This window comes from Lepidochelys olivacea (assembly GCF_965140295.1).
Source record: "Lepidochelys olivacea isolate rLepOli2 genome assembly, chromosome: 2".
Classification (NCBI taxonomy): domain Eukaryota; kingdom Metazoa; phylum Chordata; order Testudines; family Cheloniidae; genus Lepidochelys; species Lepidochelys olivacea.
In genome coordinates this window covers 157958887-157974676 of record NC_140412.1, presented here as the reverse complement: position 1 = coordinate 157974676, position 15790 = coordinate 157958887, and the positions used below count along the sequence as shown (strand labels likewise).

Below are 15790 nucleotides of genomic sequence, written 5' to 3'. Positions count from 1 at the left end.
CAAAGTGAATGGTTAAATACTGAGTAATTCAAAAGGATTGTGTAACCTCAGGGCTCCTGGAATTCTGCCACCAACTGAAGATATGGCAGAACAATTGCAACAGCGGAATGCTTTTATTACTATAATTGAAGTAATTAGCACACATCTTGCCCCCTGTCTGGAGGGACACAGAGCCTGGAATACAGTGGAACCAATGTGATTCTGCTACACTGGGAGCCAGGCCACAGCAAACTACACAGGGGTCTGATGCTGCTCTCCTCAGGGGCAGAGTGCTGACACATGAACCTCAAATAGTTTTCCAGGTGCCTACATACGAATTTCAGCTCCTAATATTTGGCACCCATCTTTGCACATATTGTGGCATATGAAGAAAAAGGAGGCAGGTAGCAGCATCCAGCAAAGAACAACATCCTTTAGGAGGCTGCACCACACCTGGAGGGAAGTGAATCTGGAATGTGCTCAATTCATTGTATGTATTAGTGCTCAGTGGCTATAAATGTCCCCTGATGTGATGGTCAAAGGAGATTTTTCTTCTGCTTTTCCTTTTCTGACCCACCCTCTTGCAAACAGCAATTTTCAAAACATTGTGTCTGTAGCCGGTATAGCAAGGGATGGTGGTTTGGAGTTCAAGTGCTGGTATTACACAGGATGTGTTTTACAACATACGCAATCTGAGTCTGGAGTGGATAGAGTTGCTTGCTTAGATGAAAGAATGATATACATGTAACCCTTCTGCCCGTCAGAGTTGGCAGCAACAAGGGCTGGGTTCAATATCTAGGGGATCCATTCCAATAACACAATGCAAACCAGATCGAGCCCCCACCCAGTGACCTGGGACAAATATATACCACCCCCGCTGGGCGCCTTCAAGAGGCAATACTTCCCCTCTTCCAAGCACCTAGTCTGAGTGTAGCAAAAGCCTTTTAATAACAGAGAGAAACAATGTGGCATTATGTTTGGGAAACACCACCAACAGGATTCATAACAAAACCCATGAGCAAAAAACCCACCCCAAGCAAATTGGAGCATGCCCTTTTCCCTTTGGTTCTTGAGTCCAGCAACCCCAAATCACCCAAAGTCCCAAAAGTCCAATGCCCCAAAAGTCTCTGTCCCTGGTCAGGGCAGCCCCTAAGTTCGAAAGTTTATCTGCAGAGCTTTACCTCCCAACCTGGGTGGAAATGGGACAGGGGTAAGAGGCACCTTACATGATCTGAAGCTGACCGCCCCATAGCTCCATAGCAGCGCTCCGCTCCGCCAGCTGCCCCACGAACTCCTTCGCTCAGCTGCGCTCCGCCAGCCGCCCCACAAACTCCTTTGCTCAGCTGCGCTCCGCTCTGCCAGCCGCCCCACGAACTCCTTCGCTCAGCTCCACGGCCCACAAGCAGCTCCTGCCATCCACACACTGCTCCACCAGCCGGCCCGCCAACTGCTCCACAATATATCTTCAGGCTCCCCCACTACTTAACACAACACTCAGTGATTTCAGCTCTTAGGTGAATTCAGCTTGTAGTAGGGGAGCCCCAGTGCTGGTGCACTGTCAGCCCAAAGTGAGCTCAGCAGCCTATAACTAGACTTCTAATGAAATCAAAATTAGCTCTGATATTCCACAGTGGAGAGAGGAGGAAGTGCAATTAGCATGTAAGGCCCTCACCAAGGGGCCCATGCCACCAAGTATTACTACTTGTCCCCAGCCTCTCTCCAGTCACACAGTTTTGGAACCCATGACCCTTGCCTAACGAGTGCTACTTAGTTGATGGTGAATCCCTCCATCATAACAAAAGGCCACGTACAGTTCCAAGCACAGTTCCCATAATCAGGGTAATAACAATTTATTCTTCCTGCCCCAATAACAGAGACACTGGGGATCCCACAGCAGCCAAAGTGACCATTTGGGCAGCTATGGTCTCATTCTAGGCGTGGTGGGTGTGCCTATGCAAATGAGATCGGCCCCTGAAGTTCTTTTCCACAACTTGCCACACCTCACCACCAGATGTCAGGGTGGAGCTCATCCTGACACTGCTTACATACAAATCAGAAGACAAATTGGACAAGTTAAAGTCTGTGTGAAGACATATTTGAGATCAAAGTAGGGATATGTTTTTTAAAGCAAATGGGACTATCAGGAAGAAAGTGAAAGAAATGAAGCAATCAGGAAAAACTGAATAAGGATGAGTTAGAGGGTTTCTTCTATGTAAAAGGCATATATGGATAGTTTACAAAATCAAGCTGTCACCATCCTGCTGTACTGTAAAGTATGACTGCATTATACACCATGGGGGAAATAATTTCAATCTGTAAAGAAGCTGTCCAAAACCAAAATGAAATAGGAACAAAATGTCATTAGAGCCTGAATCCTGCAATGAGATGTGCACAGTGAGGGCTTGGCTGCACTTGCAAGTTAAAGCACATTAAATCAGCCCCGGGCGCCCTAACTCCTGAGGTGTCCACACTGGCAAGGCACGTAGAGCACCTGAACTCCGCGGCTGGAGCACCCCTGGTAATCCACCTCCACGAGAAACATAGAGCTTGCTGCGCCCTGGCTGAAATGCTCAGGCGTCAGTGTGGATGACGTGTTGCATTACTGCACTGTGATTGGCCTCCGGAAACATCCCATAATCCCTTTAAATCAAGTGGCCGTTCTGGTCATTGTACTCAGCTGCAGGCATGTGGATATCCCCTTTCAAAGCTCCGTTTCTGACATTCGGCATGCTTATCTGCTCTGGGACACAAAGCAAAACATTAGTATGGAATGCGCCTGTTGCAGAGGCAGGCGTTTGTGCATGTGTGAGAGAGAGGCAGGGGGTGGGGGCTTATGTCAAGGGTTTCCCCCTTCCCCCTGCTGCTGTCTGAACTTACAAGACAGCATGGTGACACACTCTGCCCCCCAAAACCCACTCTCTCACCCCACATATACACAACACACTCCCTGTCACACTCCACCACCCTCCGCATTTGAAAAGCACTCTGCAGCCACTTGCACACTGGGATAGCTACCACAATGCACTTCTTTCTGTGGCATTGCAAGAGCTGCTAATGTGGCCACCCCACTGCGCTTGCAGCTAACAGTGTGAACACACAGCAGCACTTTCCCTGCTGCTGTCTCCGAGGGCTGGTTTAACTCCCAGCGCTCTACATCTGCAAGTGTAGCCATAGCCTCAGACTCCAACACCCACTCAGCATTGAAGCATGGGGTCTAAAGCACTTATTTTAATCTTCATCCTATAGAGAAAATATGATCTCAAGTCACAACCCCTCTGTGTCTGTTTCCTCATCTGTAACGTAGGGATTCCTACCTCACAGGGACATAGATACTCAGCTCTGTAATGTCCGCAAAGCACTCTGAGATCGTTAATGTAAGGTGTAATAAAAATGCGAAGTAGTGGTATTCCAAATACATGACACCAAAGGAAAAAGCAAAGAATGTTCCCAATAGCCAGGTCTACATTTTCTATCTCCATAGTTATTACAGGATTTTGTAAGCTGTCTGTGCATTTCTAGAAATGTGTCTACCCCAGAGAACCAATTAAATATTTGAGATACTTTGTTTTTTGTCCTTATTTTTTAGCTACTTCTCAATGATACGGATGGAATTTCTAATTTTACGGGAATTAAAGGACTGCTTGGGCCTTCAGTGAGTATATTCTGCCTTATTAAATGCAAGGATTTGTTTCATACTTCAGTGCTTCTCTTTAAGTACTATGCAAAGCCCACCTCCCTGTTCTTCAGACACACGCACACACACACACACACACACACTCCTTACTGACTTCTGTGGGACATGTAGAGAGACATGTTCTGAGAACAGAACTGGATCCTGTGTTGGTAAATTAACTTCCCTACATTTGTGTAAAATGTATTCTAAAGAAAAGAATTAGAGATGGGCCAAACTCTGACCCTGAACGACAGATGTCTGCCTAACTGGAAGAGGAGAATTGGTGCAGAAAAAAATAAAAGCCTACTAAGTTTGCATCCATTTCTAGGACCAGATATTTTGTTTGCTTGTTAGTTTGTTTTTAGGGTCCTGAAGTGTTCTGATAAGATTTTGTTCATTTCTGCCTGAGCCTGGAATCAGAAATCCTGAACTACTGCAAATGAGGCTGTTCTCATGGCATTTCTAGCTGTGACTGAAAGAGATGGAAATCTTATGAGACAACTATTGATACAAGATTTTGGGCTTGTTTTTTTCAGCCAGGAGTTTAGGAGAGTTCAGTTAAACATCTGAAATTCTGGATGCTTCTCTGAACTGATTCCAAGCTCCAACGGCTAGATTCACCAGTATGCTCAGGCTTCTTTGCACCACTGCTTTTATACAAAGCAAAGCAGACTTGATTTAAGGTTACGTTTTTGGATTTGCTCATTGCTATTCCCTGCAGATCCCGCCCCCTTTGATAACTAAGCTTCATGTGAATAATGGCTGGGAATCATTTAAGAACCCCTTACTAGTTGTCCCAAAAGACACATTTGAGGAAGAAGGCTATGCTGGGGTGGGTTTTTTGTTCTTGTTTTGTTTGTTTTTTGCTTGGTGTTTTTGTTGTTGTTGTTTTTTGGTTTTTTGCGTTTTGATTAAAAAAAACTGGTCTAGAGGAGAAGTCAAGACAGCACATTCATTTTCTATTGACTTCAGTGGGAGCTGTATGGATACATATGAGGGTAGAATTTGGCCCACTTGTCTTATGGATTTGAGTAGCTCACCTTTACAAACCTCCTGGGCAGTGTGTATAAGAGGCTTGGAGGCTAAGTCTCCCCAAATGGGGCAAGAAATGCCAGATGCTCAGAATATCCTGTTAGAACAATTTATCTGACATGAACAAACTGTATCTTTTATTATTTTCATTACGTGTGTTGGTAGCTCCTGTTACCAAAGTAAATGTTTAATTCTTGTTTTGAACACAGTTGATTTTTTTTTAATTGGAGCAAGGGGCAAACTTCTGTCCACCCGTGAAGCAGATTAAGGCTGAATCCTTTCTGAGATTCTGGAAAGTTCTGTTTCGGACTTTGTTAGCCCTTTCTCTGCAACCTGTCATTTGTGGTCTCTTAGCTTTTTCTGCTCACCCCATCCAGTGGCCCCTATAATTTTGGCAGTAGCTCTTTGTGCAGTCTAGCATGTTTCACAATAGCAGATTCTAACCGCTGTGTAACTTGCATCTTCCATATTGTGCAGCAAAAATGCATTCTAGGTAGTGTATATAGTGCATATCATGTTATATTTCAATTACAGGTCTGGAGGAGGCATGCTGGGAATCTGGTGGGCCATACTGCATCACTGACAGGGTTGCAGAGAGAAGGAGAACCTTGGGCTTCCCACCCAAGAATCTCCATGGCTACCTGTAGTGGACAGCCAGGCTTTAGACCTTTCCCTAAAAAAGAAGGAGAGCCAACAGGGGGAGTAGTAGACTGCCAAGCTCACCATGACTAAGAAGACAATACAGATGACTCTTCACAAACAGCACAGCCATTCAGCCTTAAATCTGACCCCCTGGGGATGGCAAGAGCAACTGGGATGATAACAGTACCTTACTTCCCTCAACAAGTCTGTCACTTCCTCTGTGCCCAGCGCAAATCCCAATCAGGTCTCCTATTCACAGTGCAACGGGCCCTTGCTGTGCTCTGTGCAACACCACAGATCCATGAGCTATTTGCTGCAGGCTAGCAGAGGCTGAAGAAGGAGTAAAGTACCATGATGTCCTTAGGACAGAGATCAGAGAGGGCAGAGTTAAGATATTATGTGGCTGTACTGTGAGGGAAATGTCACCTAAACTCTCTGCATTTCCTGGGTTTTCCAACATTTGAGAATTAATCTCTATGCTCTAGAGAGAGCATAGGACAGTGCTGCATGTCTGCAACCTTAACACCACCTTAATGAAGTATTTTGCATGTGAATACCATTAAAAATAGTTAATGTTCACAAACTAGTAGAGACACAGAAACTGCACAATCCACTTTACACTATAATATGTACTTGTGGGTTTTTTGTGTTTTACAGGGGCCAGATGGCAGGCCCGGTTTACCAGGATTTCCTGTAAGCATTATGTTCTAAGGTTTTAAGTCAGTTTTAAATATGGAAATGAGCTCATTAATGTTTCAGCATTTGGAATCATACAAAATTGATACAAAGCCTGACAAATTCTCAAAGCTCATAAATGTCAAATTGGAGAATAAAACTAGACAGAAATGAGTAAAACTAGACAGAATGTTACAAATACTGTAGAAATAAACACTTGTTCAATGGAAGTCAAAAGATGCATCATCCATTTTGGTACATAAATTGTATCATATTTATACCTAACATTTGACTTAATTCAGTTTAGTGCCATATTTTAAATCTGTAACTAGGTCTGATAAGTGTTTAGTCCCTATAGAAAAGTCCTACAGAATTTAATAGGGATGAAATCAATAGGGTATTAAAGAAATTACCTTCAAAGCTATAGCATTTAATGGAGAATTATATCCTTTCTATAGTTTTTTTTGGCCCATCCTATAACATTCTATAAGAGGGACACAATACCCTGTTTAAATTCCATAGGATGATACAAAGAACTCTGCAAAATTATTTCTCATTAAATGTCTCCAAAATGATATAATACCAAAGTCCCAGCACCTTAGTGTCATGCTGGCTGTCTATTGTGATCAAATTGTAACTCCCTACCAATTTTATTTAGTTTATGGATTCAAATATAAGAATTTTTCAAAAGTTTCAAAAGCCACTGATGGTTTCAACGTGTAGGTTTGGGTACAGGATCCCAGGCTCCATAGTCCATAGGCAGAATAATCTAGGCAAAAGGTAGGTCTGGGTTTTGTGGGCTGCATGGAAATGGATAAAATGAATGGACAAGCTTTTAAAAATTAATGTAACAAGCTGTATAAGATCCCTAATTGTTACTAGAATAATTGTGGAGACTTAAATGTCACTCTCATCCTGCTTTAGCTGTCAGTTTTGTTCTTTACTGATGCAGAAGAAACACAGAAACTTGAATTCAGCTTTTGCACGGTAAAAAAGGTTTTCAGTGCACTTTTAAGGGAAATCTGCAACACAAAATGCAAGCCAACCTTTCTCCACAGAACAACTGTAGGGAATAGTTTCTGTAATTAAGTGATGCAGATAGCAGTGGCCTTAGACTAGGGAAAGGAGATTCCTGGGACAATTAAAACTGGAGTGATTCAAAGTTTCAGATCTCCAACTATAAGAAATTAAATTGATCAAAATGTGCTTCCTTATTCTCAACTGACATCTGAAAAGCTCTTATTCAAACCAGTTATAAAAGACTTTTATTTTTACCCTTTTAGGGCCCAAGGGGACCAAAAGGTAATATTGGACTGACTGGATTACAAGGACCAAAAGGACAACCGGTAAGAAGGAATGAGTAGCATCCCATGTGCACTAGAGAGATGAATGTGCTCAGAAATGAGTTAAACCATTTACGTCTGGTGGCATTACTCTGTTGCTTTTATGGTTTTCATTTTGCTCTCCACAGGGATATTAATGAGTTGGTACTAGAGTTTCAAAAGAAATGTCAGTGGAAATCAGCACTATTAAACAAAATACCTTGAAATTCTCTTGGGGACTAATATACAGAGACTGATGCTGAAACTCTACATTTCATTTTGCACAATTGTCAGAATGACTCTGCGTAAACATTAAACATTTTGGGTATGAGGTGACCTTTTTCTGTAAACTGATCATCCATGCCAATGGCGTAGGAAGGAAAAAGGAAGCACAGCAAAAAGGCTATGTAAATTATAGAAGGACAAATCTTGCTCCCTCCTCCATGGGCGCAGAGGACCCTGCCTGTAGCAGAACCCCACTACACAGAATGAGCAGGATTTGAGGACTCTAGTTCTGTGAGGTTTGGGATTGTGGCATTGTTGGGAGAGGAATGGGGGCAGGAAGCAGGTGGTCAGGAACAACTGGGCTACTGCAGCCTTGGAGAAGAGAAGAGAAAAAGGAAAGCAAAAGACCACTCTTCTGATCCTTTGCTTTCTTAGGTAGCTCATACAACTGTTTTGTTGATTTCTTGTCAGTTAATGTGATGGTGTAGATATTGTTTAATTAAAGTCTGAAATAGGTTCCCAGAGCGGAGCAAAACTACACTCTTAACTGTGAAATTACATGCCAGTGAATGAAAGATGGCATGCTGATCTTTTGGAATGTGTTTGACCACAGCGTCAATGGTCTTCCAATGATCCTGAGCCAAGAATGGCAGCTGTTTTTAAGGCTACTGATCTCAGGCTGCAGAACTGAAAGACCCCTGGGAGTGTGGGCCATTGAATAAATATTTGGGGAAATACTCCCTTTAGAGGTCCCTGGGGTACTTTCCTCATGGCTCTGAGTCCATAGTACTGAACAGGAGATGGGGTCAGTAATGCATCAAGGCAAGCCTTCTTGTGAGCCCAAGTATGAATGACTCAAACATTCCTAAAGCTTCGGGGAAGATGCAGTAGAATGGCAGTGCACTGAGCTGACTATTCAGCAGAGTTACTGTGGTGAGCGGGGCAGTGGTTGGTGTCAAGCCAGAGGCCAAATTTCTTCACTTTGAGGTTGTGGGACCAGGTTGTTCAGGATGCCTTGGCTGCAGTAGGGTGGGTGATGGCAGCTACTAGGGCCACACTGGGAACCACTTATTCCCACTGCGGAGCAGTTATTCATGTGATTGGTTCCACTGAATTGAATTGGAGCCCTCCTTGCAGTAGCAGCTTACTAGTGAAACGAAGGGGTTCACAGCCCAGCTCTTGGTGACTAAAGTTTATTGGCTAGAGGTAATAGGACAGCATCATGCTCCAAATGTTTAGAAGAAAAGACCTCTGCTTTGATGACAGCCAGGGAGCTATTTAGGTTTCATGTTACACTTTCAGTTAGGGGCACTAGCTGAGGGAAGGCTTGTTGTATTATTTTGGTTCTCTTTCAGGGTTTTTAGGAGCAGGATGTTTTTGTTTTATTGTACCATGGTTAAAAAAGAAACAACCCTCATCTCCCCCCGCCCCCAATTAAAATCCACCCTAGTCACTTTTTTGTAGTTGCCATCTCTCCCACCAGCCTGTCACTACTTTGAACCAACAAAGATGTTGCTGCACTGACCTTTTGAAGCTGTCTGGTCTTTGCAAGTAAAGCTTTGTTTAGAACTGTTGTATAAACATCACAAAATGATTATGTGAACTGTAGGGTGAAAAGGGAGAACCAGGAGTTATCATATCTGCAGATGGATCTCTAAGAGAACTTACAGGACGACAAGGGCAGAAGGTAGGCTAATACTGTTACCAAGTTCTTTCGGGACACTTGCACTCCATTACTAGCCAAGCCAACAAGACATTAGAGTTTCTCTTCATCACTAATATGAATGTCTTTCTCACAGGGTGAGCATGGGGCAGTGGGACCACGAGGGCCTATGGTAAGATATTTGCTATTTTTTAATGTATTTGTACTTTTTGATTTTACAGAGATTACCTCAACTTAGTCAATTAGCTTTAGTTTTTCAATACCATTCAGCAAAGATGAAGCATAATTTTCAGACCCACAGACAGCAATGTCTTCGAAGTATTTGTCTTTGGTATACAGTACTGCAAATTGTTCCTGTCTTGGTTTAGAATTTAACAAGTGATAGCACATATGTATCATCTGATTATTAAAAAACAGAGGCCAAATTTTTCAAAACTTGTTTCCAAAGCTAGAAACCTAAACCCATATTCAGGCATCTACATTAAGTCTGACCTGATTTTCACAGGTGCTGAATTATGTTCAGCTCCCTTGCCTTCAGTGGAAGCTGCAGACTGGACATGAAAATGAGGCCTTTTATTGAAGTACCTAAATATAGCTTTAGATGCTTTGCTTTAGGCTCCCTAGGTTTGCAATGTTTTGACTCTACAAGGAATGCTGCTCCCAAACCTTGAAACTTAATAACTCGAAAATAGTTGAACGATAAAGACTAGTTGGCCAAATTCAATGAAGTCACAGCGGGGATGAATTTGGTACAATCAGTCGCAGTGAGTTCCAGATTTGATTATTTTAATCCCTTTACCTTGGAACGCACCAGTTTTTTTCAGATTTAAAAAAACTCCCTGGGCTAGAAGAGGGGAGTGGCCTTCCTGACCACATGCAATTTGGGACCAAATTCATCCTTCGTGTAACTCCACTGATTTCAGTGGAAAAGGAGGACTTGTGGCACCTTAGACACGATCGCATTTATTGGAGCATGGCTTTCCACTGCATGCATCCGATGAAGTGAGCTGTAGCTCATGAAAGCTTATGCTCCAATCCATTTGTTCGTCTCTAAGGTGCCACAAGTCCTCCTTTTCTTTTTGCGGATACAGACTAACACGGCTGCTACTCTGAAACCTGTCATTACGCAAGGCACTGAATTTAGCTGTGTGGAGTGGAAATTTATCAACTTCATGAAAAAACTCATACAGATTTTTTTTTAAGGCATGCATTCGATGAAGTGAGCTGTAGCTCACGAAAGCTTATGCGCCAATCCATTTGTTCATCTCCAAGGTGCCACAAGTTCTCCTGTTCTTTTTGTGGATACAGACTAACACGGCTGCTACTCTGAAACCTGCTTTCAATGGCTTTACCTCGCATATGAATCTGGCATGTCTGAATTTTAGGAAGATATCAGCTCTTAAATTCCTGTCCCCAAATTATGATACAACATGACCCCTGCTTATTTCAATTCCCACAGTTTTAGTGAGCATTTTATCTTTTCCTTTTACAGCTATAATAGTCTCAGTGTGGAAAATGCAATCCTGAAAAATTGCGTGTAAAAGTAATGTACAGTAAGTTTAAAATACAGCAGGTCAGATTTTCAAATTTAGGCACATGTGATTGCACACATGTCTAATCTATGAATGTAAATGCCCAATGGGTGTATCTGCATCAGGTATTTACATGGTTACTTGCTAGTTGGGTGCCAAGCTGACTAAGTTCATGCACAAATACTCACTTTATACATACACATCACATCTGTGATCATAAATTATATGCATACAATTCTAAGTGCACAGCTGCAAGCATCTACATTGGAAAATTTGTTCCAGCATTTAAAGCGAGTGTCCTGGAGTGACAAAGTGAGATCCTGCTGTGATTCAAAGGCAAATTACACCAGGTGAATTTGTGGTTTAACTCTAGCTGGCTAGAAAAATTGGCAGAGAAGGCAGTTTGCTTTTAGCAGATTGACAAAGGCTACAGGATCTATAGCACTAATGACATTAATGAAAGGTTGGGAGCATCTGCAAAGATGGCAGGCAGGAATGCAGTAGAGAAATTTCTGAAATATCATGCTATGCCATACCTATGATGGTGGCACAGATTGACTGGCAATGCTTTGGTTGCCTCTGGTGCATGCTTGTGTGTTAGGTTCGCATCCTTTTGAGAACCTATGATTTGTTTGCCCTCCTGCTGATGCCATTTGTTATGTGCCGAAGTTGATGTTTCTTGTGCTGTGTCTGTTTGAATCAGCTTTCTTTTTTTACCATGTTCCCTGGTGACCTGCTGGGTTGATAGACTATGAAATATTATGCAGTGGTTTAAACCACTTCCTTTTAGCGGTTGGCTATCTCCTGGCTTCAGCTTTTGATATAGTATGGCCAAGGATGCCCTGTGCCAGATGGCAAATTTCAGCAAAGGGGATTTTTGACATACAGTAATGTTGGTGTTCTGGGTACCTTGTCAGTACCTGTTGTTTTACTGAAGTCTTTTTTGAGGGGCTGGTTGGATGTGTTGCATGACACTTCTGTTGGTTGCTTTGGTGCAAATGTATCTTGGGAGGGCTACTCTAACTTACATCATCGCCTTAAGTTCCCTTCCCGCCCCCTTAAATCACTGCGGGATGAGCTGATCTTGCCTTTTGACTTAGACACATGGTCTTTCTGACAGGACATGTCCCTTTTCTGACCTAGCCTCTCCACCCCCACTGAAGAGCACTCAGGATCCTTTTACACCACCACAGGGTGCTCAAGTATCTCAGGGTACACATGTTGTACCACGTGAATGCCTTAGGCCTGCCTGACACTAGAATATTAGGTTGACCCAGCTAAAATCCACATCCCGAGTGACATAAACTGACCTAAGACTCCCCATGTAGACAGTTTTAGGTCAACAGAGGAATTCTTCCATCCAACTAGCTACTGCCTTTCAGGGAGGCGGATTTCTTCAGCCAGCGGGGCAACCTGACACTACAGCTGTGCCACTGTAGTGTGTTAAGTGTAGACAAGCCCTTACTGACAGTTGCCTAAATGGCTACACTTCATTCGAATTTGACACATTTATGCTGTCTCAGGATTTGGTCCAGTCTTTCTATGTCTAGAATCATCCAGTTCCTCCCTCATTCCCACTCCGTTGTTTTATAACATCCTAATGCAAAATATATCGATTGTAATAATGTCTGAAGGCAAGGCAAGCAGTTTGTGAGATTGAAGCCTGAGCACTTCATCACTGAAGGACTCTTTGTGGTGATAGCAGAAGTATCTCCTACAAATTACGCCATAGTAAGAAGGCAATGAATGAAAAAATAAGACCTTTAAAAATGATAGGATGACATAATTATGTCTTCTCACTAAAAACAAGGGAGTCTAGAGATAAGCCTGACCCTCTTCTAATTCACCTCAGTAGGTGTGACAAATTATCTCTTCTTCCACAATTCACTCTGAGGGAACTCCAGAAACGCAAGGAGTTTATTTTGTGTACGTATGTAGTTGTTTGTTTGTGACTATCCAGGGTTCTGGGCCCATGTGAAATTTGTATTTAAAAAAATTAGATAATAGGACCAATATTTATGTTCAAAAATGAACCCTCCCAAATTCCCCCTTCCCGAATGGTCATTCCCCCTCCCTCTTATGAGTTTGGTACTCTTCTTTGAAGCAGTAAGTGATGCAGCATGACAAGAAAGTAAAAAAAAAGAAAAAGAAAAATCAGGCTTTGGTAAATCAACTGGGGAAGTAAATTTCAGAGTCAATGACTCATCCCTCAAAAATCCCATCTCCCTCCCCGTTAGGGATCAGATTGTCACCTTGCAATCTATCCTGAGGAAGGGGCAGCAGCTATGGAGTAGGAGCTTCAGAGAGTCATGAATCTGCCTCTGTTTCTTCGTCTCTGCCTGCTCAGCTCTGCTGGCCATAGCATCGTGAGGGGAGTGTGAAGTCAAGGCTCCATCCACCAATGCAGGAGGCTGTGCAGGATTTGGCAATGTAGGTACGCTGTGCAGGGAATGTAAGAAGAGGCTCCAGATGCCCCTTACACTCTGGTGCAGTTGCACAGCCAACCTGACAACTGAACTGAAGTCAAGGGGCTTTTATCTCAAGAGCCTCACCTTATCTCAACTGCAGCAGAATGACTTGAGGTCCTCAAAGTAGATGGCACCTTTGTGGGCCTTCAAGGTTGATCATTTATGATTCCTGGGGTGTGATCAGCTGAGGAGCCGGCTCCCAAGAAGCCTGTTACAGATGTAAGAGAATTGTCCCACCTACTGCTTCCCTGCTTTTCAAGGCTCCAGAAGGACAGCAGGGAGGGTGAGGTATAGCAGCAGTTTTGGATATAGGGCACTAAGTAAGTAGTAGCAGCTGCTTGGGGGCTGAGATGCCAGTACAAATTCCAGCAGCAGGTCAAGAGTGACGGCATTCTTACGAGGCCAGCATGGCTGACAACAAAAGCAGAAAATATGCACTAAAACCAACCCTCTGCTAGAGTGAAGGTCAAGTTAGCACCTTTGATCTGCTTCCTTGCACTGGTGATGCCCCAGGGAGTTGGCTCTCCCTTGGTAATGATAGCCTGACCCTCCCAAGGTGGTACGGAGGATTAGGGAGAACTGGCTCCCTGAAAGAAGAACATCAAAGCGCTAACCCTACCCTCTCCCTATCAAAGGGTCCAATTTACCCTCCCTACCCTGCCATTGATGGCAGAATGCCTCTCTTCCTGTAAGCCCCATGCTTTTACAGGCTGTTTCACTTGCTTCTTTCACCCCCTAGCTGCTGCAAGTGGTGGTAACTTGCCTTCCGCTCCCTCTACAAGTTACTGATACTCATCATGGAGGGGCCAGAGCTGGAATCGTGAAGCAGGAAATAATGAGGGAGTTGCCAACTCTAATGATTTTATTGAGAGTCTCACACTATTTGATGTTTTACTTAAAACCCCAGCACCTGGAGACTTGGGATTATGTGAGAATCTCACCTATTTTTGATGGTTTATATCTCTAGCCCTCATGGATGCAGCTTGATCCAAGTGTTCTTTAAAGGCTCTAAAACCAGAAGGGACAGAAAAGGAGCCCATAATTTATTAATTTTTAAACCTCATGATTTTGGGGGGCCTGACCCATGATTTTTGAACATTTGAGGTGGCAATCTTGTGGTTCTTTCACATCCCTGAGAACCTGCCTGTCAGCTGCTGTCTGTTCCTACCCTAGACTTCAGCTGACATCACTCAGGCACAATCTGACTACAAACAGGAAGTGAAAGAAGAGTCTGAAATCCCCTGTAACATGTCGCAATTTTATTATTAAATAGCAGATTTGGATGCCAGTATTGATGGGCTTTTCAGATTCTTGAAGTTGCTGTTATTGTTCAGTAACACTACCCTATATTACTAATTGTAAAAGTTCTCTTTTAATTTACTTATGTTTGGGCAGGAGAGAAATATACGTGATGGTACTAGATGGATGACACAACTTGAAAATATTCCAACGTTAATCATACTTTTGCTTAGGAATTATCCTGTGGTGAATTCTTTTCTTTTTTAAGTTGGCTGCTTACACAGTGAATTACTATATGTGAATCACAAACTATAGTTTGACACATTAATCATCAGATAGATGGGTTAGGCCTCTCCATGAATATGCATTATTGCTGTTAGAAAACAGCAAAAGACAAATGGTTGCCAGTTTGGAATGAGAGGAGAAGGTAGTTGACAGTCCATCAATTCGGAGATCAGTCTCTTAGTTTGGAGTAGGGATTGGTGAACAGACTGTTATTCAGACAATATCAGTATTTCAGATCTTATTAATCAGACGATATGTGGACCCCCGAGGGCAAATATCATCCAAATACAGCTATAAAGCTAAGCTTTCATGGCACCCTGCTGGCTCCCAAATAGGCCTCCAGGCTGCCTACACCACTTGACATCGAGAGGCAGCACGGATAGAAGGTCAGACTAGGAATGACAAGACCCAGGTTCTACTCCCAGCTGTGCTACCAACTCGCTGTGTGACTGTGAGCTGTCACTTCACCTCTCTGTCCCTTGCTTTTTCCACATGTATAATGGAGAACACTATAGATACTTTTGTGAAGTGCTTTGGGGTCTCTGGGTAAAAGAGTCACTATATGAATGCCCAGGATCGGAATAGCCTTCTAGGGTGAGTGGGAATGAGGACAGAGAACTGGCCTTATATGCCCTGCTTACCTCCAGCATCTTTGAGGGTAGCCGGCCGACCCTGCACCTTAGGCTCATCTCCAGTTTTCTGGGGTGCTGATAAGGCCGTCTGCATCCTCAGCCAAAAGGGATGCCTTCCCATTCCCCTGCTGTATGGCAGAGGCATAGGACAGTGCTCCCATTGCCACTGCTACTGGACTGAGCCAAGAGCCTGATTTGCCCCAGAGAGCCCTTTGCATAGTAACTAGGGAAGCCTTTGGGGTCTGATGGGCTTAGGAAAGAGGCCCTATCGTGTGAGCACTGTCCCACTCAGAAACGTGGGAAAATACAAAGTAAAATGAATGTGCCTTCATCCCAGTCACCATGTCACAGCTATGAATGGACCACAACTCATGCACCAGTCACAGCTATGAATGGAACACAACTCTTCCAGCTGAGGCAGCT

The 15790-nt window shown here is 43.4% G+C and overlaps 1 protein-coding gene across 8 annotated transcripts in view; it reads left to right on the top strand.

The window, feature by feature from the left end:
- COL15A1 (collagen type XV alpha 1 chain) overlaps positions 1–15790 on the top strand; it is a 275266-nt gene that overhangs the window by 207430 nt on the left and 52046 nt on the right. For 7 of the 8 annotated variants that reach the window (XM_084618725.1, XM_084618722.1, XM_084618723.1 and 4 more), the window contains 5 exons: positions 3566–3631; positions 5984–6019; positions 7285–7347; positions 9158–9235; positions 9348–9383. In XM_084618725.1, coding sequence (XP_084474851.1) covers positions 3566–3631; positions 5984–6019; positions 7285–7347; positions 9158–9235; positions 9348–9383 — 279 coding nt within the window. The remainder of the gene's footprint in view (positions 1–3565; positions 3632–5983; positions 6020–7284; positions 7348–9157; positions 9236–9347; positions 9384–15790) is intronic. The other variant, XM_084618720.1, reaches the window with a different exon arrangement.